Here is a 21,639-nt window from a genome sequence, read left to right on the forward strand (position 1 = left end):
CATAATGTCTTCACGCTTTTCTTTATACCTGGAAAAGTTGACATTTATATTTTTTTTTGTAGGTTGTGCATCGGGTCTTCACGGATACATCTTACGATGATGCTATGAGTGCAACCCTCAACGCTTCTCACGATGATGGGGAAAAGACAGGTTTCCTGCTTGGTCTGGGATATGTTGAGAAGGGCATCCCGCCTTCTAACTTCCCTCTCTATAGCGTAGATACTGACGTTAACCATTTCTTGGTCACTTACTGGCCTTGGGACCGGAGTAACGTTAACCATTTCTTCAGAAATTTTGAAAAAACTAAGAATTAGTTCTAGCTTTTATGCACGGATGGCGCCAATGAAGAAACACTAATCGACCCCGGGCAGATTACGGATAATCTGGGGGTTAAATAGATGTTTCCCACGAGGATGAGGTCCAGCAAAGAAAGTTGTTCTTCAGGTGACCTGCAAAACAGACACCGTAAGCTCGTCACTGAGAAGGGGGGGTTCCTCCTTGTGACCACCCTCCGGTGTGAGAATCAGACTAGATTGCTCTGAATATAAGTGTATATTAAGAGATTGCTAGAGAAGAAAAGATAATGAGATATCAGATAATGACCTTACCATTCCAAGGTGTTGGAGTATTTATAGCCGAAGGTAGGTTTCCAAGAAGGTACAGCCGGCTGAATAGTATTCCTGTTCTACCAACAGTGGGCTACGCACGAGCCATGCTTGTTGGTGGATAGGCTGCGGCTGATAGTGACAAGGCCGGCTGTATACTGTTCCTTTACTGCCGGCTATGCACTGTTCCACCAACTGTAGGCTACGCACGTCCCACAGTGAGGGTTGGTGAGTAGGCAGCGGCTAATAGTGACAAACAGTACTAGAGGGTGCTCCTCCTCGTACTGTTGTCGGTGAGCTGTCACCCTGTGATTGGTTCATGGGCTGCTTTGGTCAGATCTTGTCTATTTTGTCCATACCTTGGCAGGTATAGTTCAAAAGATCTTCCAGAAGCATACGGACTAGCTCATTTGGGCGGGAGTATTCCCGCCTTGCTCATTCCTTCAAGTGACATTACTGAAGTATCAAGAGTTAGTGCCTTGTGCGTGTAGCCTTGCTATTAGTGCGGGTAGCCTTCCCTGATGGCTTGTATCCGCAGCTGCGGGAACAGGCGGGGTACTTCACCATTGGGAGGCTTTCCCTGCGGGAACAGCTGGCGTACTGCGCGTAAGGTCTTCATCTCTGAGCATGGTGGGTCCTGCGGAAGCAGTTGGTCCTTGCGCAGACGTCCCTCTTCAAGGTGAGTCTTGCGGGTCCAACTGGGCTCTGCTGGGACCTACCTCTTCATCCAGTCTGTCACATAACGAGTTAACGATCTAACCCGGGTCCAAGGGAGTTTGAAAGAACTTATCTCCCGTTGGGTGAATGTTGGAAGGAGATTGAATAAATTTTGGTCTACCAATATAGAAAACATTATCCTATGAAGAGGTTTAAAATGAATAAAAATTATAATTTTGAATATACCGGCAAAGAAAATAACATGTTTTGAATGGGAGTTGGAAGGTTTTAACTGTCGTTGGTGAAAAGTGAAAAAGGAGCCTATTCATTCGTCACGCCCATCTACACCTTCATTATATTATTATTATTATTATTCTCTCTCATCTCTGATCTCCTTCCTACCCGTGACACAGCTCCCCTAGCCATATCATATCACGTGACAAACAAATACCATTTTCCATTTCAAAATTTGAATCGTGCTTCTACGTACAAAAAATATTAATAATAACGCCGTTGCCGGGGATCGAACCCGGGTCACCCGCGTGACAGGCGAGAATACTTACCACTATACTACAACGACTTGATGACTTCTTGTTTAATAGTTATCTTAAAGAAATATGTTTATTTATTTGGTACTTTTATATTTTTTATTTTATGCTATTTTCATTATCACTTATTGTTAATATAATATTTAATTTATCGTATATTATTGATACTGTTTTCGATAAAAACAACCAACTATGAATAACTGTATTTGGTCACAAACTCACAAGAAAATAATTGAAGAACATTACATGTAAATGTTTACATTCAATCAAGTGTTAAAAGTTAAACCATAGTTTAAGATCAAAGACAACACACAACTACAGTATTTCGAATCAACCTTTAACCAAATAAAAGCCATAAAAGAATATTATAGACCCTAAACACCACCACCTTAAATCATACTTAACCATGAGGGCTAACAATCCTCACTATGTTTCCTATATTTTCCTACCTTAATCACAACAACTTAACTTCAAAACAACAAATCAACACATAATCAATGTTCAATCGCGGGCATCCGGTTCTCTTTCTCTTTCTGACTCAACCGCCCATCAATGCTACCCCGAGCAGGCGGCATATCACCATTTCTAGTCATAAGACAACCGGCCGGACCTTCAAGCAGCGGAATGTTATTATTATTCCCTTTCCCCTTCACCTCACCCGCAAGATAACTAGTCAACGCACGTTTGACCCCAAAACCACGCCTTGGAGGCTTGTTACTGTTCCCACTCAATGAAGGAGTCCTATCCACTGACCCCGGGGCCACAAGGGGCCCTGGTGAAAACTTTGGAGTCGCGAATGCGGATTTGTATGGCGTCCCTGATGATGGCATGCACGCGATAGGGGGCCGTTTCTGCACGATCACATCTGTCATGGACCCCATGTTATCTGATTGTCGAGTCAAATCGTCCACGTAAAGTAAATCATCTATTCGTGCCACGATGTTGAACGATAAACTCTCCAAAACTCGTGAGTAGCTCTCGAGAATCGATTTTCCAACGTCCTGCACGTTAAACAACATTTAATGTAACGAATTAATAATAAACGAATACGTGTTTTCAATTAATAGTGATAAACGACGTTTAATGTAACGAATTAATAATAAATGAATATGTGTTACAGTGTCAAATGTACCTTGTTGTGTTGGATTTTGCTAATGTCTAATGCGGTTTGAGTTAAACCGGGAAACCGATGTTTAAGGCAAAGTAAGAGGCTTTCGGCTCGATCAGCTAACGAGTCACGTTTGTAACCATCAGCCATGAGGTCCTTGACCATGTCCCATGAGGCTTTAGCTGCAGACCGGTTTGGGTGCTGTAAGTTAGGTCTCGAGTGGACCCGTTTACGCCAGACGTAGATCGAGGCCTCTACACGGTTAGCAATCTCAAGAGCCACATGTTCGGATGAAAGATCAAGACAATCTAATAAACACTCGGCTGTAAATTGTTCGGAAGTTATGTAACGATATATAACGTCTCCTAAACACGCCCTCCCATTCTGCATATGAAATTATAAAAAATCCACAATAAGTATTATACACAAAAATGAAAACCGAAATAACCAAATCGTAACAGAAATAACCGACATAAGCAAATCCAATGAAAACCTACGGCTTGGTTTTATGTTTTTTCCAAAAACCAATATTTCGGTTAGGTTTCAGTTTTACTTTGAACAAAAAGCCGAAATGACCAAACAGCGAAAACTATAAACTCGATTTTAAAAATTATAAGCAATTAATAAATTTTGAAACTCTAAATATTTAGATCCAAATATGTATAGATATATTAATCATTATTTAAGAAAAAACTGCAGATATTGAAAGTTCGGTTTTCGGTTCGTTTTAAGCTCATAACCTACTTATAATACCTTCGGGAGAGACTCGTAATACGATTCGGGAACTTCCATTTCCGCTAACGCAACACTATTAATAGCCATGGCTGCTTTTAATATCTGATTCGCACATTCCCGTTTATGGGTCAACTGTCTCCTCATCTCTTCGTGGAGCCCGCCAGACGGGACCCGTGGGACCGGCAGCCACCACTTCTCCTGGTGGCGTTGTGGTGGTTTCCTAAACGAGCCTGACCCTGAACCCGACCCGTCTGACTCAGTAGCCACTATCCCCTGATCCACATACCAGAACTCAGTGCTCTTAAAACCATCAAGTATTTCCTATAACAAAAGAAAAAAGTTAACTTCATTTAACATTATAATGATCATAATTAACAACACAACACTAATAATTAACAATTAACATTAACCAGAAGCATGTTATCTAGTTTCCTTAGAGCCGGGAGGTTAATAAAAATGTCAGATCTCGGTCTGCAAGTCATAACCTGATATTCAAATTTTAACAATTTAGTTAACCGTAATTTAAATGTATGAACAAATCATTTAGTTTTCGGTTGAAAGAACAAGAACTACCTCGAGCTTGCTTCCGTCCGGAAATATTTGCCAAGACGGTATTAATTCGACAATGTGATCGCTCACGCAAAGAAGACAATCCATCTCTCTTTGCCACATTTGTTTCTTTTCGGATTGTAACGGTTCTAACCTCCATAACTGACCAAACGCAGTAGCTGTAGAAATAGAATAATATCAGAGTTATGAAACCCTTAAGTGATGAACATTAGGGGTGTGCAAATAACCAAAAAAATCCATCTGAACCTGAAAAATCGAAAAATTCAAACCGAAAAAATATAACTGAAATAAAATCCGACAGTTTGGTTTTATGCTTTTGTAAAAATCGAACTGTAATGTAACATCCTACTTTTGGTTGTTTTAATAAAATAAATTTCGTTATTTTATAGTGGGTTGTTATCGGTCTAGATAAATAGAATACGAGTTGGGCTAGTGTTGGGTAAATGAATATGGGTTATGGACTTGGGTTAGGAATGAAAGAAGGAAAGACCATGGGCTTAAGCCCATGATCCATAAATATATAAACCCTTAATCTCCATTTAATCCTCATTCACATATATTCCATATACCACCAAAACACACACTTAAGATCTCTCTCTAGTTCTCTCCTTCTCTAGCCGAAACCAAGAAAGAATCCGAGCACCGACCCGAGGTAATGATAGTTTAATATTGTATGAGCTTAACCCGTTAGATATAGTCACGAAACGACGAGCCGACACCGTTAAACCGTTTAAGTCACGAGATCCGGGTAAAATCAGGTATAAACCGAACCTATGATGAGCTTAGGGTCACCCTAGCTCAAATCTGGATCGAACGGGACAAAAAACGGTGAAAAACGAGTTACGTGTTCGCGGTTTTCCGGCGGCGGCACCGGAAAGGCGGCGCCGGAAAAGTTAATACGAGGATGTCAGGGAATGTTCTGACATTCCCTGACCTAACCCTAGTTCGCTACGGGAATTTAACGAATTAAAGGTGATTCGCTAGCTGGTTCGTCTATGGGAACATAACGAACTAGCTACAGTTCGTGTTCAATTCGTTAAGTTGATTCGCTGAGGAAAGAATAACGAACTGGCCTTAGTTCGCGTCCAGATTCGTTAAGGAAAAGATAACGAATTCGTTATAGCCATTCGTTAGAAAAGATAACGAATTGGGTGGACCAATTCGTTACCAGGACTGGTTCATTATGGGCTGATTCGTTATAAGATCCAGTTCGCTTAATAACCAGTTCGTTAAATGGTTCATATCGCTGCATGGATCAGTTCGTTAAGATAACACAATTGGTTAAGAACCAAGTAACGAACCAGAAGTTTGATAGAATGACAGAACAGTCCCTGGACTTGAAAAGAATGATTTAATTACAAAGAAGCCCTTGAACTTTTACCTAGCAAATTAAATAATGATCCAAAATTCTAATGGAAAATGTGTTAAGGCAGTTAATGAAAATAAAATTTTTCCAAGCTGACCTGGCAGCTTAACCCCAGCCAGGGGCGCTGCCCCCGGACCCCCGTTCGTTGAGGGTAATAATTAAACTAGAAAGACGATATGTGTAGTGATAGTTTACTAGAAACGTATAATTATTATACAGTTAGTCGTGCACAGCTCAAGAAGGGAATAACCGTAAACGGTGAACGCAACCGCATTGAGGTGAGTTTCTAGCCCCATTCCTTGTTATGTTTTCGGGGCTGTGTGCATACTCGATGTGATTAGTTATACACTTATCCCAAGTGATAAGTGTATGCCATATATGTATTACGTGAAATGTATGAATGATTTTTTGTCGGTGCATGAACGATCTTCGGAATTGCATGTACTGTCAGGAAATGTTTGATGTTATATGTATGATGTAAGATGAAGAATGATTGATGTATGTACGTAAGAAACTTACGAGTATGTATTCAGAAAAGTATGTTATAAAGGTATGGAAGAGAGGGTACCGGACCCTAATAATATCCGACGATGGAGGGTACCGGACCCTAATAATTTCCGAGGATGAAGGGTGACCGGACCCTAATAATTTCCGAGGATGAAGGGTGACCGGACCCTAATAATATCCGAGGATGGAGGGTACCGGACCCTAATAATATCCGAGGATGAAGGGTGACCGGACCCTAATAATATCCGAGGATGGAGGGTGCCGGACCCTAATAATATCCGAGGTATATAGGGAGAAATGCTCGTTATAATGTAAGGTTAGCTATGAATATGTATAGATGTATGATGAACAGGTTATGTATGAAAAGTGTACCTTCGAGCACGTATATGTGTATGTAAAGTAAGTTATGTGATTAACTAGAACTCACTCAGCGTAGCTGACTTTTAGTATGCACACAGGTTAACAGATTGAGACAGTTGGTTTGAGATGGACACATGGCAGGACTGAAGAGGTTGGCATCAGAAGATTTGTCATGAAGTTTTAATACTATGTTTTATGTTATGTTTTTAAAAGACAAGTTATGGATGTTTGTAATGGATGGTTGACAGTTTATATTATTCCGCGAAATTTTTAATTAACTCTGATATTTAGAACTGCGTTTATGAGTAAATCCAACACCAAATGTAGGGCACCGGTAACGGGGCCTTACATGTAAGTTCGGTTTTGAGTTTACATGTAATAAAAACCGAAAAACCAAACTGAACCAAATTTCTATATATATATTTTTATTTTAGGTAATTTATATGAATTTAATAACAAGTATTTATATCTATATTAGTTAGTTAATAATTAACAAAACTATTTATATCTATATTAATTATTTTCGGCTGACTTTTTTTTCAGCCTAAAATTTTCAAGCTAAAAAAAACGAAACCAAAACGAAAATAAAAAAACCGACCCAAACCGAACCATTCACACTCCTAATGAGCATGAACAAAATAATAATAATAATAATAATAATAATAATAATAATTACCACAGAGATTTGTAATGGCATTTGAAATTGCTAAAGCTGTGCAAACGCCTTTACCACAACCAGACATATCTTCACCAAGCAACAATTTAGCAAATCTTTCTTTCATCATCTCAATTTCTAACAACACAAACAATAATAATAATAATAAATAAAAACAAACCCTAACAAAATTCAAAAATTATGTCTTAAATCTTAAAAACCTGAATCAGTGGAACCCATTCGGTTAATATCAGAATCCAAATCGATCTGGTGTTTAATTTTCTCTTCTTCCTCTTCTTCGCATTTGCCGGTTTTTCGAATCGGCCAGCCGAGAGGGGTAGAATCGTAATTACTGACATTGGAGCTGCAAGTGCTGGTTTCGGATGAATTGATCATACTCTTATCATCCATACTTTCCATCTGAACTGATTAAAAGGCTAAACTGGTTAGGAATGAAGTTACAAAGTAAACGACAATAACGGCTCTGTGTGTGTGTGTTTGTGATTTGAATTGAAATGAAATGAAATGATGATAAAGAATTTGTTGGGGCAGATATAGCCGTAGAGGGGGTGGATGTGTTAATGTTAATAAAGTGGAATTTACAGTTTTGGAACTTTATATTGTTTTGTTTGATGGAAATAGTCCCTAATTTTGTTGGGTATCGAATAACTTAATGAATAATTACGTATACAACTGGCGATTAAATCGAACCGTTAAACGGCTATGTAACGCCTACCTTTTATTGACCATAACCTCGGTTAAACTTATTAACAATAGCAATCGTTAGAGGATCTTATAAAACTTTATGTTACATGACACATGAATAACAAATATTAGACCATCTGTAGGTTTGGCAAACAATTTTGGGTGTTAGAGGAGGCGTTTTGTGAGAGAGGGGTAATGATTTCATGAGAGTTGTAGGATTTTTACCACTACATCATTTTTTACAAAACTCTCAAATGTTTACTAAACTGCCAAGGGTGGAAAGTTTTGACTATGCATGATCAAAAGTTGAACATCAACATCACCTCGTAAGCTTAGTGTTCTAAGGTGTCTTTGGGAGTGAGTCTATAGATTTTGCAATCGCCTTCATAGCCCAGTAATATGTTGGGTATCCGGTGATGTATAATACAAACAAGCGGGATGCCAAGTGAATACGAATGGATTAAATGATCTTGATGTTCATCGAGTAATTACTGAGTAATTACATAAACAATAAAGTGTTTAAATACATATAGAACTGACGGTCAAATCTAACTGTTAAACGCCTACCTTCTATTGACTATAATCTCGGTTATGAACCAATTAACAGCCGCTAGTAAATCTAATAAATCTTTATGTTTTGTAAGACTCGAAATATAAATAGTAAGTTTAATATCAACAAGTTTATATGATAATAATAAAGAATTCTTTGGGGGCAAATAACTCATAAGCCGTAGAGGGGCAGAAATGTCAATATGAAGAAAGAAAGTTTTACAATTTGATCCGTGTGATTATTTTGTTTGAAAAGAGTCCCTACATTTATTTATTTTAGTTATGTTGACAGATTTGAGGGATTAATTCTCGTACATATAAGACAAGGCAGAAACGTACATGCTATTATTATGTTAAGTTATTACCCGCCGTTTGAGGACGTTTTTTTTTTTGTTTTATTTTGGAAAGAAATTACTTGTTTTAAGGAAATGTTGAGATAAAATTAATAATCAAGGATTATTGTGGGTGTCATTAATTATCTAAATATTATGAATTTATGATTGCATGATTTAGGGTTGTATAATTACTTATCTATTCTTGTGACTTATGTATGTTTGGATATGAAACACAAGAGCGTGATTTCTGCCATTGTTTGTATCATTGTGATGATTGAACATGAAATATTGTATTGTCATCAAACCATGATGTCTATATATGTAATATTGAACTATGATGTTTCTAAATGTAATACAACTAATGCTTCAATATTTAATATCGGATTTTTTCTAAGCGTAAACACCCCAACCCCAACTGCTAGCATTTACAACTCCATGCTTGTGGAAATTTCAACGAGCCACAACCACTATCACGCTCATGAACACAGGCGCAGAGTTCTCGTGACCGTGATTCTGATGTGGCTAACGGCCACGAACAATAACACGTGGTCTAAGCAACATTACTTTTGGAATCCTGACTTTTATCTGAAAATCGATTTAAATCTTTTCTAGATTCTGAAAATTTAACTTTCGAACATACCTTTGTTAAAAAAAAGATGAATTTTGACTTGTACAGAAGAGAGAAAACCGTCTCTTCGGAATGATAGATCTTTAATTTCTTCTTTTTTTTTTATGTATACCATGTTGATAGATTTTGTTGAACTATATATTTACTCATAATATATTGTTATTACAATTCTACTTAACTAAAAGTATATAAATTGTTTATAAACTTATTGTTTTATCATATCATTAGTAGATATTTTGAAACCAAATTCCTCACTCAATACTAAAAGATACACGTTGTTAATGAATACAAAAATATCAAAAATAATGTTTTTAAAAATAAGAATAGAGAAATATATAACTATTTGCAATGGGTAAAAAGAAAGGCTTAGGGATTGAAATTGAAATAATAAATTGTGGAATTTGGTTGGGACAATCGAAAAGTAAATAGAGTTCATAGCCAGCCCTTGACCTCGTCACCCAATGCTTTTTTTTATTCTTCCGGCAGAATTGTCAATAGAAGCTATTGCATGTTGTTTCCAAAATACCGGAAAAATACTTTTTAACTTTATTAAGTTGTCATTAAGGGTCAGGTTTGGTTCGATCCGTTTTAGGTTGAAAATCTTGGTTTAATCGAAGATGATTATTATAAAGTATCTTAAGCTAAACCGTGCAAGTGACACAGTCTTAAGAATAGTTTGATTTGGTTGTTTTTATGCCTAAAAACAAGTGGAAGGGGTAACAAATATAATGGGTTTGGGTTAGAACATTGTCTTTTACAAAAGTATTTGATTTTCAACTAAATCTCAATCCAAGACTTCGCTATTGTCTTTTACAAATTAATCGATTTAGCAAGAAGACTAAAAAACAATGGCAAAAGATTAAACTTTAGTATGCTTTAAAAGAGAGACAGTCACATGAACATGAATCATTGGATCCGATAATTACATGAGCACGATACTAATCACTTTAAGCCAAATTGTCAAGTATCATTTTTTGCTCACTAAGTCAATAGTGTAAATTTACATATTTTCGTCTGAATATTTTATCAAATATTTTAACCTGGAAACAATATGAAAAGCAATATCATTGGAAGCATTTGATATTGGGACATAGAAGAAAAGCATTGTGTGGAGTTTGATATGTTTTAAATCTATTGTGGAACGTCATGAATCACCTTATTCTAACACAAATCATAAACCTTGTAGTATCATATTAAAATTTGTAAAGAGAGTGATGAGAAGAAAAAAAATAAAAGAGAACAATAATTTATCAACGTTCTGTGTAGTTAAATAAAAAGTGAGAAACATATATTCTAATTTTTTAAAAGCATAAGCATATATTAAAATTTATATTTATAAGCTGATTTCTATATGCCAACCAATATGACACAACTGGAATTTGTAACAAAGAGACGTTAAAATTCGAAACACAACTAACCGTTAAAGTAAAAAACTTGACTTTACATGCGATGCGGTCCTATGTGTCACTTTTTCTCAAAGTGAAAAAAGGATACCTTTTTCACACTCCAAAACCTTTTTTGTTTCTTTAAGGTCAAAAGTGTAATTGTGTATTTTTCATGGTTAAGTAAACATAATTTGGATGTCTCTTAAATTATATATTAATCAAAGTACTTTAATCAAGCATACTTTAAGTTTTTAAATATTGCAACACTGTCTTAGAGAAGTATTTCTTACAAATTTTGAATGTGTATACTTATAAAGTTGGTGACCAAAACCTTCAATCATAGTATGATTTAAAAGTCACGTCTCTTAAAAATTAAATATTTAAGGGGTTATTCGGTAGCCTATCTTGTTGCTCGGGTAGCAAGAGTGTATGGACAAGTACTAAAAACTTACAAAATATACGAATATTTGAGTTTACGAGTCACATGTTAAAAAAATCTATGTATAATTGAGGATTGTCGTTAAAAAAGTCGTTGGTTCCTCGGATAATTGTAATATACATAATATATATTTGAAGTTGAACTTGTTTAAATGCGCATTACAGTTGAAATAAATGAAAGAATAATGAAAATAATCTGGCTAAGGATACATGTTTAACATGAATCTTTTAAAACAATTTGCTCGTCTCTGATAGCCAGGAACAATATGTCTCTCAATGTATAACAACTGGAACAATATTAATTGTCGAAGATAGCCCGAGATCATGAAATCGCACCTGAAACTTGTAATTAAAAAAAAAAATCTAAGCATTTGTAAATTGTATTAAACCTAGCTGCGGAAGCTCGATATCATGATCCACACCTTCCCCTTATTCACTTGAATAATTTATGGATATAATGTGATAACAAACTAAACATAGAAGGACCATCACTTTTGGCTGTGAGTGAAATTTTAATGAAATTAAGAGGTTATGATGGTGTTTTAGTACATGGTCTGAGTTTTTCTATATTGCAGTCTTTCCTGTACGCTCATTGTTGTTTGGCCCAAGAAAGAGCCCAACCCAATAATTTAAAAGGGTTGTTTAAAAGGTTACTTATAATACTTTAATAGCCTAGTGAAGGTTATTAGATTTTTTGTTACCCAAATTTGAGTTAACATTATAAACAAATTATATCATGTTAGGGTTTCATTAAGAGAAACATGAGTTATATGTAAAATACGCTTTTGAGTTAACATTGCTTTATAATATATAACTAGTGTTTTGAACCCGCGCGTTGCACGGGTTTCGGACCTTCGTTGTTAAATAAGTTACTATGTAAACAGAATAGCAAGTTGTGCAGGTTCCGGACCCGCATTGTTAGATAAGTTGTTGCATAAACAGAAAATGGCAAGTTAAAGCGCCAACATATGAGTTATGACTAACAACAATTCAAACAGTTGATTTTGAACAAAAATCCAAAAGGTTAAATTTTATAGGCAAAGACAGAATAATGCAACAGCTTATGTTTTCTTTGTTGATTTTTTTCAGTTTAAGTAATTATTGTATCTCACTTTGATTAAGTAGATAAAGTAAGTAATTCTTGTATCTCAATTTGATTAAGTAGATAAAGTAGTTCTCGCATCTTGTATCAATCACGATATAGAACACGAAGTTTAAAGATACACGACTTGCTGAACATGCTTGCATCTGTGCATGTCCAGAAGCTCATGATAGACCAGATTACCAAATTAATTTTGAATCCTCCAAATTCATTTCAGATTATTGTATAATGTTATGGTGATACGTTAAAATTTACTTTGACAATAGCTAATGTTCCATCTGGCCCATCTTGTACTACACCAAGACCTGCACGTTGCATCCGGCTAGTGATCGTACTGTAAGTCGTGGGTATAAAGTTGTTTTAACAAACGTCACAAACATGTTCATCGTAAAAATTAAGTAATTAATTGTAAAACACAAATCCAAACAAAATAAAATATAAAATTAAGTACACTAACACCACTTTTTTTGTGAGTTTTTTGTCATCTCCTCACTGTGCATATCCTTCCTAACACATCCCATATCTTCTTGTAGCAGGATTTGAAGAAACCACGAAATATCACCACATAAAAGTTTAAATTTGAATTTTCACTTGCAAAAAAGTTCAAATGAAACAATCTTCCGTAGACAACGCGGGTAGATTGAGTAGCACGTTTCGCAATGTAATGTGTAACAAAAGTCTCTAAAAACAAATTTACAAACTTTCCAACCAATAAATACAATAGAACACATGGTGGCGACGATGATATGTGTCAGACGACGTTGGTAGATTGATTGACTGACGACGGTGGACATAGAGGTGATGGTGCTCTAGTCTCTGTTACTAAGGATAGAGATAACTTCATAGATGAACACGTGGGTTACAGGTCTTTATGAGGTGTAAAATACAATAACACACGTGTAAGGTTATGAAGAATAGACTGTGTGTACAACAATAGAAGCTAGTGGTACAATAGGTAATGCACACGAACATTGTCTTTTAATATATAACTATTAACAGTTATTCAATAATCATTTTGTGTGTGTGCGTTTTATCAATTCGTTCTTGATTTCCATTATGTATCTAAGATCTTGAAGTATATATTTTTACTATATTTATTGTGGGAGTTTAAAAACGAACTGCATTGTGTAAATTTGTACAATGGTTTCCGTGATCTAATAGAGCATGATGTTTGGTAATTATGTATTGTAGGAAGGGATTAGAAAGCAATGATAAATAAGGAAATTTGATACTAGATTGGTCAATATCAAACATGCATAAGCACGAAAATGGACTGGGAGAGGTTTGTAGATCACCCGCAATCCCAAATATGTATTCATACATATTTACACTGCTAGGCGGTTAGGCACATAAACTTAATAAAACACATGTCATGATACCTTTGACCTTACTAGAACATATTGTCACATAACATAACATATTACTTCTTGACATGCTTCTCCGCAATCGATTGTATTTCTACATGAAGTACCTCCCAATCGCCCAAGTCTCCTTGTTTGTTTTTACATCACCCATCTTCGGATCTTCCAACTTTCTCCTAACCATCTGGTGGTTATTGGAATACGAAACTGAAATAAAAAAATGTGTGAAGCGTTGGTTATTTAGAGATTTGCCATGGTGATTATGGAACTAGTTTATGTGGAGCGGTGGAGTGGATGGCTACATAGAGGAAGATACCATTGACACGTAGCTGAAAATGACTGAGTGACAGCACTAGGGTTGTCCCGTTACAAGGACATTTTGTGGAAAATATTAAAAGGATATTTTTGACTTTAGTGCATTAAAAGGTTGCAAATTACCAAGAAATAAAGTAACGTATGAATTAATATGCAAAAAAAAAAATTAACCAACAAATAAATAGTAAAAGATGTGAGTAACACCGACATATAATATGTATAAGTGCTATTTCTATATTTTTACAACCGATGGAGTGGTGATCAAACTAATAATGGGCAGTATTAATAATTAGTAGGCCTAATCGCTTACCACAAAGTTAAATCGAACCATCAAGAACATCGAACCCGGACGTCACAATAAATATTGCAATATAAAATTCATCAACGACCATCTTTTTGTTTCTTACCACCGGAAATCTTTATTTATATTTTATTTGATTTTATTTTGTTCATTTTTGGCAAATAATAATAACAAGAGGGCTTACACCTTTACGTTACGGCAAGCCGAAGAAATTAGCAAACAAAAAGGTCAAACCGATCAAAACCTTTTTCAGATCATCATCACTCGATTCCAATCCAAACCCATCTTCAGTTATCTCCATATGCACTCTGTATGTCCGTACAAATCCCTGTTTGTAGATCAATTTATGAAATTTGTAGTCTTTAATTGCATTAATGATTGAAATTTAATATAAGCTGGTTTTTGGATCTTGCTTTAATGGATGTTTGTTTCCTACATATGAAGTGCATAAAAGTTATTTGCTTTGGATATAATATGTTATGAATTATGATATCATTTTTGGAATTCTGTAATATTATTTTTAATATAGCATTTTTACATTCTATGCAAGTTGTGAAATGAAGAGTTTTAAGTAGAAAACCGCGAGAATAACATAAAAATTTGTGCATTTTGTTTTTGCTTTAACGGAGATACATAAGACAGTTATGTAACCATATATATTGCACCATGTGTAAGTGTTTATGTGGTTCGTGTAGTTCTGTAATTAAAATTGGTTTTGTATTGGCTTAACTGTGATACATAATACGGTTATGTATCGTTTTTGTAGTTTGGTTGGATTATATTACTAAAATGAGTACGAGTGGTTGAAATAAATGCGATGCAGGTCAAGTTTACCATTCTATTGTGACTAGTTTTTGGTGATTTATGAACTACGTTATTCGTAAATGTGGTCTTTAAACTTCCTCTTAAACAAATTGCTGAATGGAGGAGATAATGAATCGGAATACAACTACAAATCGCCGTTGAGAAATGATCAAAGCAAGAAAGAAGTGCTGGTACAGTCACACTTCATTAATGTAAGTGTATTTCATTCTTGGTTTAATAATTCTTGTTTTTAAGTTTACTTCTAGTAATTAAGCTGTGGATATGGTATAGGTCCCGCATATAAAACAAACACGCACATGGGATTGTGGCCTCTTTTGTGTTTTAATGGTTTTAAAAACGCTTAACGTTAACCATTATGATATTCAAGATTTGGAGGCTTTTTGCGGTACAAACAGGTATTCTTTTTCTTTTTAATGTGTTTGAAGCTCTTAATGTAGTTTAAGTTCTTTTTGTCCATAAGAACTATTACAGAACTCACGTACACACAAAATACACTGCTAACCAATAGGATTAGGGCAGGTTCAGTTTGTGCTGGGAAGATAACCTTTAAAGGGGATGTAGTTTATAGTATGTAGGGGTGTAAACGAGCCAAGTCACTCGTGAGCTATTTAGATCGGCTCGCTAAAAGTTTGAATTGAGCCGATCTTAAACGAGCTCGTGTTTAGAAATAAGCTTGTTTAATAAACGAGTACGAGCTTCACTTATCGAGTTCAAGCTGGCTCATGAGCCTATATGAGCCAATTATTTTATAAAAATAAGTAAAGTTATGATAAAATAACTTAATAACATATATTAGCATATATTAATTGTTACTATTTATTTAATTATTTATAAAAATTACGGTAAATATATTTAAATAATGTATATTATGTTATATATAAAATCTTAAAAACAAAAATAACTAAAATGCATATAAATTAAATAGTAAATAAAAAACGAGCCGGGCTCGAGCTTGGAAAGCTACTTACGAACCGAGCTCGAGCTTTACAAGTAGAAATGAAAACAAGCCGTGCTTGAACTTTAGTTTGGCTCAAGCTTGGCTCGTTAACAGCCGTAATAGCATCAGAAGCTTAACCTTAATTTCTTGAAATGTTTTTCAGTCATTTTTTTGTTGCAGTATTTGGACTGTGGATTTGGCATATTTACTGCAGAAACTTTCTATTACGTTTTCTTACATCACTGTAACTTTAGGTGCTAATCCTAATTTTTCACTCGAGACATTTTATGAGGTAAATTTATATATTTTTCAGATTTAACAAATGTTGGAATTTAACTTTTTAAACATGTTTGCAGAAACAACTGAGTGATGATATAATAAGAGTCAATATGTTATTCCAGAGATCACAGGAAGCTGGGATAAATATTGAGGTACAAACTATGAATTCCCAAATTAATATTAATAAATATTTGTATTTTAGTTAATTTAGTTCTGAAATTTGTTAGTTGCTAACAGTGCAGGTCAATAAAGGGAGATGAAATTGCATTATTGATCTTATCAGGAAAGTATATTGTGATTGCTTTAGTTGACCAGTACATTTTAAGGTTTGACCAACTGTATATATAATTGTTATGAAAATAAACAGCTTACTTTGTTTTTTATATATATATTTTTTCCTTTTTTTATAGTCAGCCTTGGACGGAGGATGTTTACGTGTCGGATTTCTACTCTCGTTCCTCCGGTTATACGGGTGAGTATAAAACTTAATACTTAAACGTGTAAGTTTTTGGTTTAGTACTTTAAAATTTGAAATAAAATAATATTATATAAAAATAGTAGGCGTGTAAACGAACCGAACATTCAGTGTGTTGTTCGTGACCGTTCAGTGAGAAGTTCTTTAATGCCCGTTTATATATGTTTATTTAATAGACAAACGAATATGAACAAATTTTTTTTTTGTTCATTTAGTTAAATGAGCGAACACGAACACATGTATGGTTTGTTGTTTTTTGTCCGTGAACGTTCGTTAACCTTCGTTTATATGTAAGTTTAAAAAATTTAGGTCTATTACAATTTAGTCTAGATATGTTACTTTTTTAGGCCCATTAAATTGATGTTCACGTTTTACTTTTAATCGATGTTTTTTCAGTTATGTTTGTTCATCTATTTTCAGTTTTGTCCGTCCATTTGCGTTCGTTTGCGTTTGTGAAACGTTCGTTTCTCTGTTAACGAATGAACATTAACAAACACGAACACGTTCATTTTCTCAACGAACACAGACAAGAATTTTTGGTTCGTTTGATTGCTTGTGTTTGATTGTTTGTTCGGTTGAAGTTAAACAAACAAATATGAACATGCCCTGCATGTGTTCATTCGGGTCTATTACGGGCCTAAAGATGATTTTTTTTATGACTTGCATAGGTCACTATATTGTGATATGTGGGTATGATGCTCTAACAGACGAATTCGAGATCCGAGATCCCGCCAGCTCTAGGTATATAATTTTCACATAATTTGTTTTTTATTTTTTAGTTTATTGGATTAAACGGACCGTGCTCATGTCAACCTGCTAATGCGCATGTCGTTTCATGATTTTTAGAAATAATATGTCATCTGTTTTTAAAATGTAAAACAGGTTTCGTGAAACGATCTCGTCAAGATGCCTGGAAAAGGCGCGCAAATCATTTGGAACAGATGAAGATATTCTTTTGGTAACATGTTTTATTATTACTTTAAATTATGTGAATGGATAATAATATTGGATCTAAATATCTAATTGCCTTTGGTTCTGAATTGCAGATTCATCTGGAGAATGCACTTGCTTAAACGGATCTATATACAAACACAGCCCGGTTAACATTTAACTTGGTATTTTTTTTTCAACAAAATCTATTTTTATGATATTTGTAATCCTTTTTTATTTTTATGATATAATTAATTTAAAGTATTTGTAAAAGAAGAAGTGTTTATCTTATATTGATTTCTTTTATAAACCTTTTAAGGAGTTTAAAAACTTCATCTGCATATTCTTCCATTGATTTCTTTTATAAACATCGACTTGCTGAGCCATGGCTCTGCTTGTAAACAAGCCGAGTTTAAGTTCAACTTTTCATCTCGATAGAAAATATTAACTCATAAGTTGGCTTGGCTTGTAAACGTGACAGAAGTTGGCTTGTTTCTATAATCTGTTTACTCCACTCTTCTCTCACAGTGCATCACACACATACATATACATACTTCCAAAAGCATAAGCTGTGTTGATATATATAATGGCAATATGGCACTGGATTCCAAAAAAAAATAATTATATTTATTAATCCAATTTGGTTAACAAGTAGTAATGTAACAAAGACATTCAAGTTGTTTATAGACTTACTAGGATAGTACCCATGTTACACACGGGTTAAAAATAGATAAATAACAAAATCAATATAGACAAATTTACCAACCGTCAACTTCTTCAAAATTTAACCAAAAAAAGAAATTACCTTCACAACTTGACAAACAAAATAAACGATTATAAAAGTTTATTGTAGGTTTTTTGAAGTTTCTAGTTATGAACTAAACTAACAACTTAAATAGAAAACACAAAGTAAACAATGAAATTAAAAAATTAGTAATCAACTACATAACTAAATTATTGGTGTTACCTTAAATTTTACCTTCAGATTCCAAAGAGTTTGGAAGATCATTAAAATTTGACTCATAGTTCTCACACTCTAGCAACAATTTTACCTTCTCACTAACTTCATTTTTCAAATCCAAATGTGTCATTTCTTTTATAACATTAGCAAGCTTCAAGTGATCCAAATCTCTTAAAGAAACAGATCTATGAATTCTAATATTGATTTAGGATAGTACCCGTGTTACACACGGTGGAACATATTTAAAAACATAATATATATGTAACATCATATAAATTTAATGAAATGCAAATGTTGTATTTATAAATAAATGATACTTTTACATGAATTATAAGAAATCATAACTTATTTGAGTAAAATACAAAAACATTCAAAGATTGACAAATCATCATCATCATCATCGTACTCAGTATATCCCACCAATAGCAAAGTTATGGTAGGGTCTGAGGAGGGTAAGATGTAGGCAGCCTTACCTCTACCCCATAGGGATAGAGAGGCTGCTTCCGGTGAGACCCCCGGCTCGATAGTAGTTTTGCATCAAGCCTTGGACATAAGGCACATAGCACTCAATCATCGGGACACCAGCTGATCGGTGCATGTACCCTTATCTTTCAGCTATCAACGCCACTACATGATGCCTGATTAACCATCCGTCACTTTTAACGTTATTTTCACGAGATTAGTAAAATAACGTCAAAATTAGTGCAATTTCACTTTTGCCCACCCGAGGGTTCACACATATATACATCATATGTGCGCACCGCACCGCAAGCAAGGCTATTCAAAGACTAACAAAGATAAATAAAAAGTTAAAATAACTTATATCATTAGTACAATAATAAGCAAACAAAGGAAATTAGTCTCCAAATCAATAAAACAATTCTACAATGTCGATTCAACAAAAAATTTATCTTAATGTTAATTCAAAAGATGAACTCTATCTAAGACATTTATTGCACATCAATAACTATAACGTTTATTACTCTAAGATAGTACCCGTGTTTATTTGCACATCAATTTAAAAACATTTATTACAAACCATGTTTGAATTAAATATTACCAATTTGAAAAACATTTATCACTAACTTCGTTTTCCAAATCCAAATGTTTCCTTTCTTTTGTAACATTATCAAGCTTCAAGTGATCCAAATCTCTTAAAAGAAACTGATAATTGGATTCCAATATTGATTTATGATAGTACCCGTGTTACACACGGTGAAACATATTTAAAAACATAATATATGTGTAACATCATATAAATTTAATGAAATGCAAATGTTGTACTTATAAATAAATGATACTTTTACATGAATTATAAGACATCGTAACTTATTTGAATCAAATACAAAGACTAACAAAGTTAAATGAAAAGTTAACATATTTTATAACTTATATCATTAGTACATAATAAGCAAATAAATGAAATTAGTCTCCGAATCAATAAAACAACTCTACAATGTCGATTCAACAAAACCTTTATCGCAATGTTGATTCAAAAGATAAACTCTATATAAGACATTTATTGTACATCAATAACTATAATGTTTATTACTCTAAGATAGTATACGCGTTCATTTGTACATCAATTTAAACATTTATTACCAAACATGTTTGAATTAAATATTACCATCTTGAAAAATATTTATCTCTAACTTCATTTTCCAAATCCAAATGTGTCATTTCTTTTATAAAATTAGCAAGCTTCAAGTGATACAAATCTCTTAAAAGAAACAGATCATTGGATTTTAATATTAATTTAGGATAATACATGTGTTACACACGGTGAAACATATTTAAAAACATAATATACATATAACATAATATAAATTTATTGAAATGCAAATGTTGTACTTATAAATAAATGATACTTTTACATGAATTATAAGATATTATAACTTATATGAATCAAATACAAAAACATACAAAGACTATCTAAGACATTTATTACACATCAATAACTGTAATATTTATTACTCTAAGATAGTACCCGTGTTTATTTATACATCGATTTTAAACATTTATTACACATCAATGTTAAAAGATGTTAAAAGATAAACAATAGATGTTAAAAGATAAACAATATATAAGACATTTATTTTTATAAGTATATTATAAAATTATGTTACAAAACAAACTATTATGACAATCAATATTTACAATAAAGTTTTAATCAATATTCAATAAAATGTTAATTTTCATTCAAGTGTGTTTGAAATATAGTTGATTCTAATATATATCATTCAGGAATTAGCCAAAGCTCTCTCATCCATTTTTTATAACCCTTTTATGGATAAATTATGCTAAATAATTATTGAATACATATAATAATAAATAGCATGATCGAGAAAACAAATATTTAATATTAGGTTGGCCTAACCAAACTATTAAAGAGTAAGATTGTTTACATAAAAAGTTAATAGCTACACAAACTTGTCTATATTAGCAAAGTCATGAAAATGTTTAAATCGTATTATCCCAGCATGAACTTTCAAATATTTACGTCCAAAAACAAAAGCATTTTGCTTTAGAACCTGAAAAACAAAGCAAACCATGCAACCTGATTAAGTATGAAACGAAAATCTTAATGTATGTCATAATGAGTTTATGTTAACATTAATATCTAGAGTATTATATAAAACTAAAAACAAAATGTGTGATTGTAACAATTACCATATAAATATAGACGATCATAAAATTTCATAAGAAAACATTTTAGAAAGTCATAAAATTTAACATAACTTTATAACCACAATCTTAAAAATTCAGATGCTTTTAAAAAAAATTGCAACAAACTGATCATCAAAATCATAACATTTTTACACTATCATATTAAACAAACACACGTATTAAACATAAGTTAGGATAGTACCTGTATTACACACGGTGAAACGTATTTAAAAACATAATATATATGTAACATCATATAAATTTAATGAAATGCAAATGTTGTACTTATAAATAAATGATAATTTTACATGAATTATAAGATATCATAATTTTTC

General features: G+C 33.5%; 2 protein-coding genes and 1 non-coding gene across 3 annotated transcripts; 1 reads left to right on the forward strand and 2 right to left on the reverse strand.

The window, feature by feature from the left end:
- Positions 1 to 1,770: 1,770 nt before the first annotated feature.
- TRNAD-GUC (transfer RNA aspartic acid (anticodon GUC)) lies at positions 1,771 to 1,842 on the reverse strand. Its single transcript has one exon. It is a non-coding gene; the product is annotated as a tRNA-Asp (tRNA).
- Positions 1,843 to 2,097: 255 nt separating this feature from the next.
- Positions 2,098 to 7,785, reverse strand: LOC143627396 (rop guanine nucleotide exchange factor 7-like). The gene is made up of 7 exons (XM_077097230.1): positions 7,333 to 7,785; positions 7,133 to 7,249; positions 4,227 to 4,381; positions 4,064 to 4,138; positions 3,672 to 3,974; positions 2,943 to 3,302; positions 2,098 to 2,811 (listed from the first exon to the last, which is right to left on the reverse strand). The coding sequence occupies exons 1-7, from the start codon at positions 7,529 to 7,531 to the stop codon at positions 2,305 to 2,307; spliced, it is 1,716 nt and encodes a 571-aa protein (XP_076953345.1). The 5' UTR covers positions 7,532 to 7,785; the 3' UTR covers positions 2,098 to 2,304.
- Positions 7,786 to 14,412: 6,627 nt separating this feature from the next.
- Positions 14,413 to 17,894, forward strand: LOC143626033 (guanylyl cyclase 1-like). Its single transcript, XM_077096226.1, has 10 exons — positions 14,413 to 14,540; positions 15,054 to 15,246; positions 15,326 to 15,450; positions 16,173 to 16,284; positions 16,349 to 16,423; positions 16,509 to 16,597; positions 16,682 to 16,743; positions 17,415 to 17,487; positions 17,629 to 17,704; positions 17,793 to 17,894. Exons 2-10 carry the CDS (start codon positions 15,115 to 15,117, stop codon positions 17,817 to 17,819), a joined length of 771 nt encoding a protein of 256 aa, XP_076952341.1. The 5' UTR covers positions 14,413 to 14,540; positions 15,054 to 15,114; the 3' UTR covers positions 17,820 to 17,894.
- Positions 17,895 to 21,639: the final 3,745 nt, after the last annotated feature.

The sequence above is a fragment of the Bidens hawaiensis genome, unplaced genomic scaffold (assembly GCF_021521415.1).
Source record: "Bidens hawaiensis isolate Kalapana, Puna unplaced genomic scaffold, B.hawaiensis_p1.1 tig00000458_1, whole genome shotgun sequence".
NCBI lineage: Eukaryota > Viridiplantae > Streptophyta > Magnoliopsida > Asterales > Asteraceae > Bidens > Bidens hawaiensis.

Excerpts from the sequence above, each read along its gene's own strand:
- LOC143627396 (XM_077097230.1), bottom strand. The coding sequence starts at position 7,531 with ATGGAAAGTATGGATGATAAGAGTATGATCAATTCATCCGAAACCAGC. Across the intron at positions 4,382-7,132 it reads TGCCATTACAAATCTCTGTG|CTACTGCGTTTGGTCAGTTA; the intron begins GTAATTATTATT and ends CTATTTCTACAG. Across the intron at positions 3,303-3,671 it reads ATTACGAGTCTCTCCCGAAG|AATGGGAGGGCGTGTTTAGG; the intron begins GTATTATAAGTA and ends TTTCATATGCAG.
- LOC143626033 (XM_077096226.1), top strand. The coding sequence starts at position 15,115 with ATGTGGTCTTTAAACTTCCTCTTAAACAAATTGCTGAATGGAGGAGAT. Across the intron at positions 15,247-15,325 it reads TACAGTCACACTTCATTAAT|GTCCCGCATATAAAACAAAC; the intron begins GTAAGTGTATTT and ends GATATGGTATAG. Across the intron at positions 17,488-17,628 it reads CGAGATCCCGCCAGCTCTAG|GTTTCGTGAAACGATCTCGT; the intron begins GTATATAATTTT and ends AATGTAAAACAG.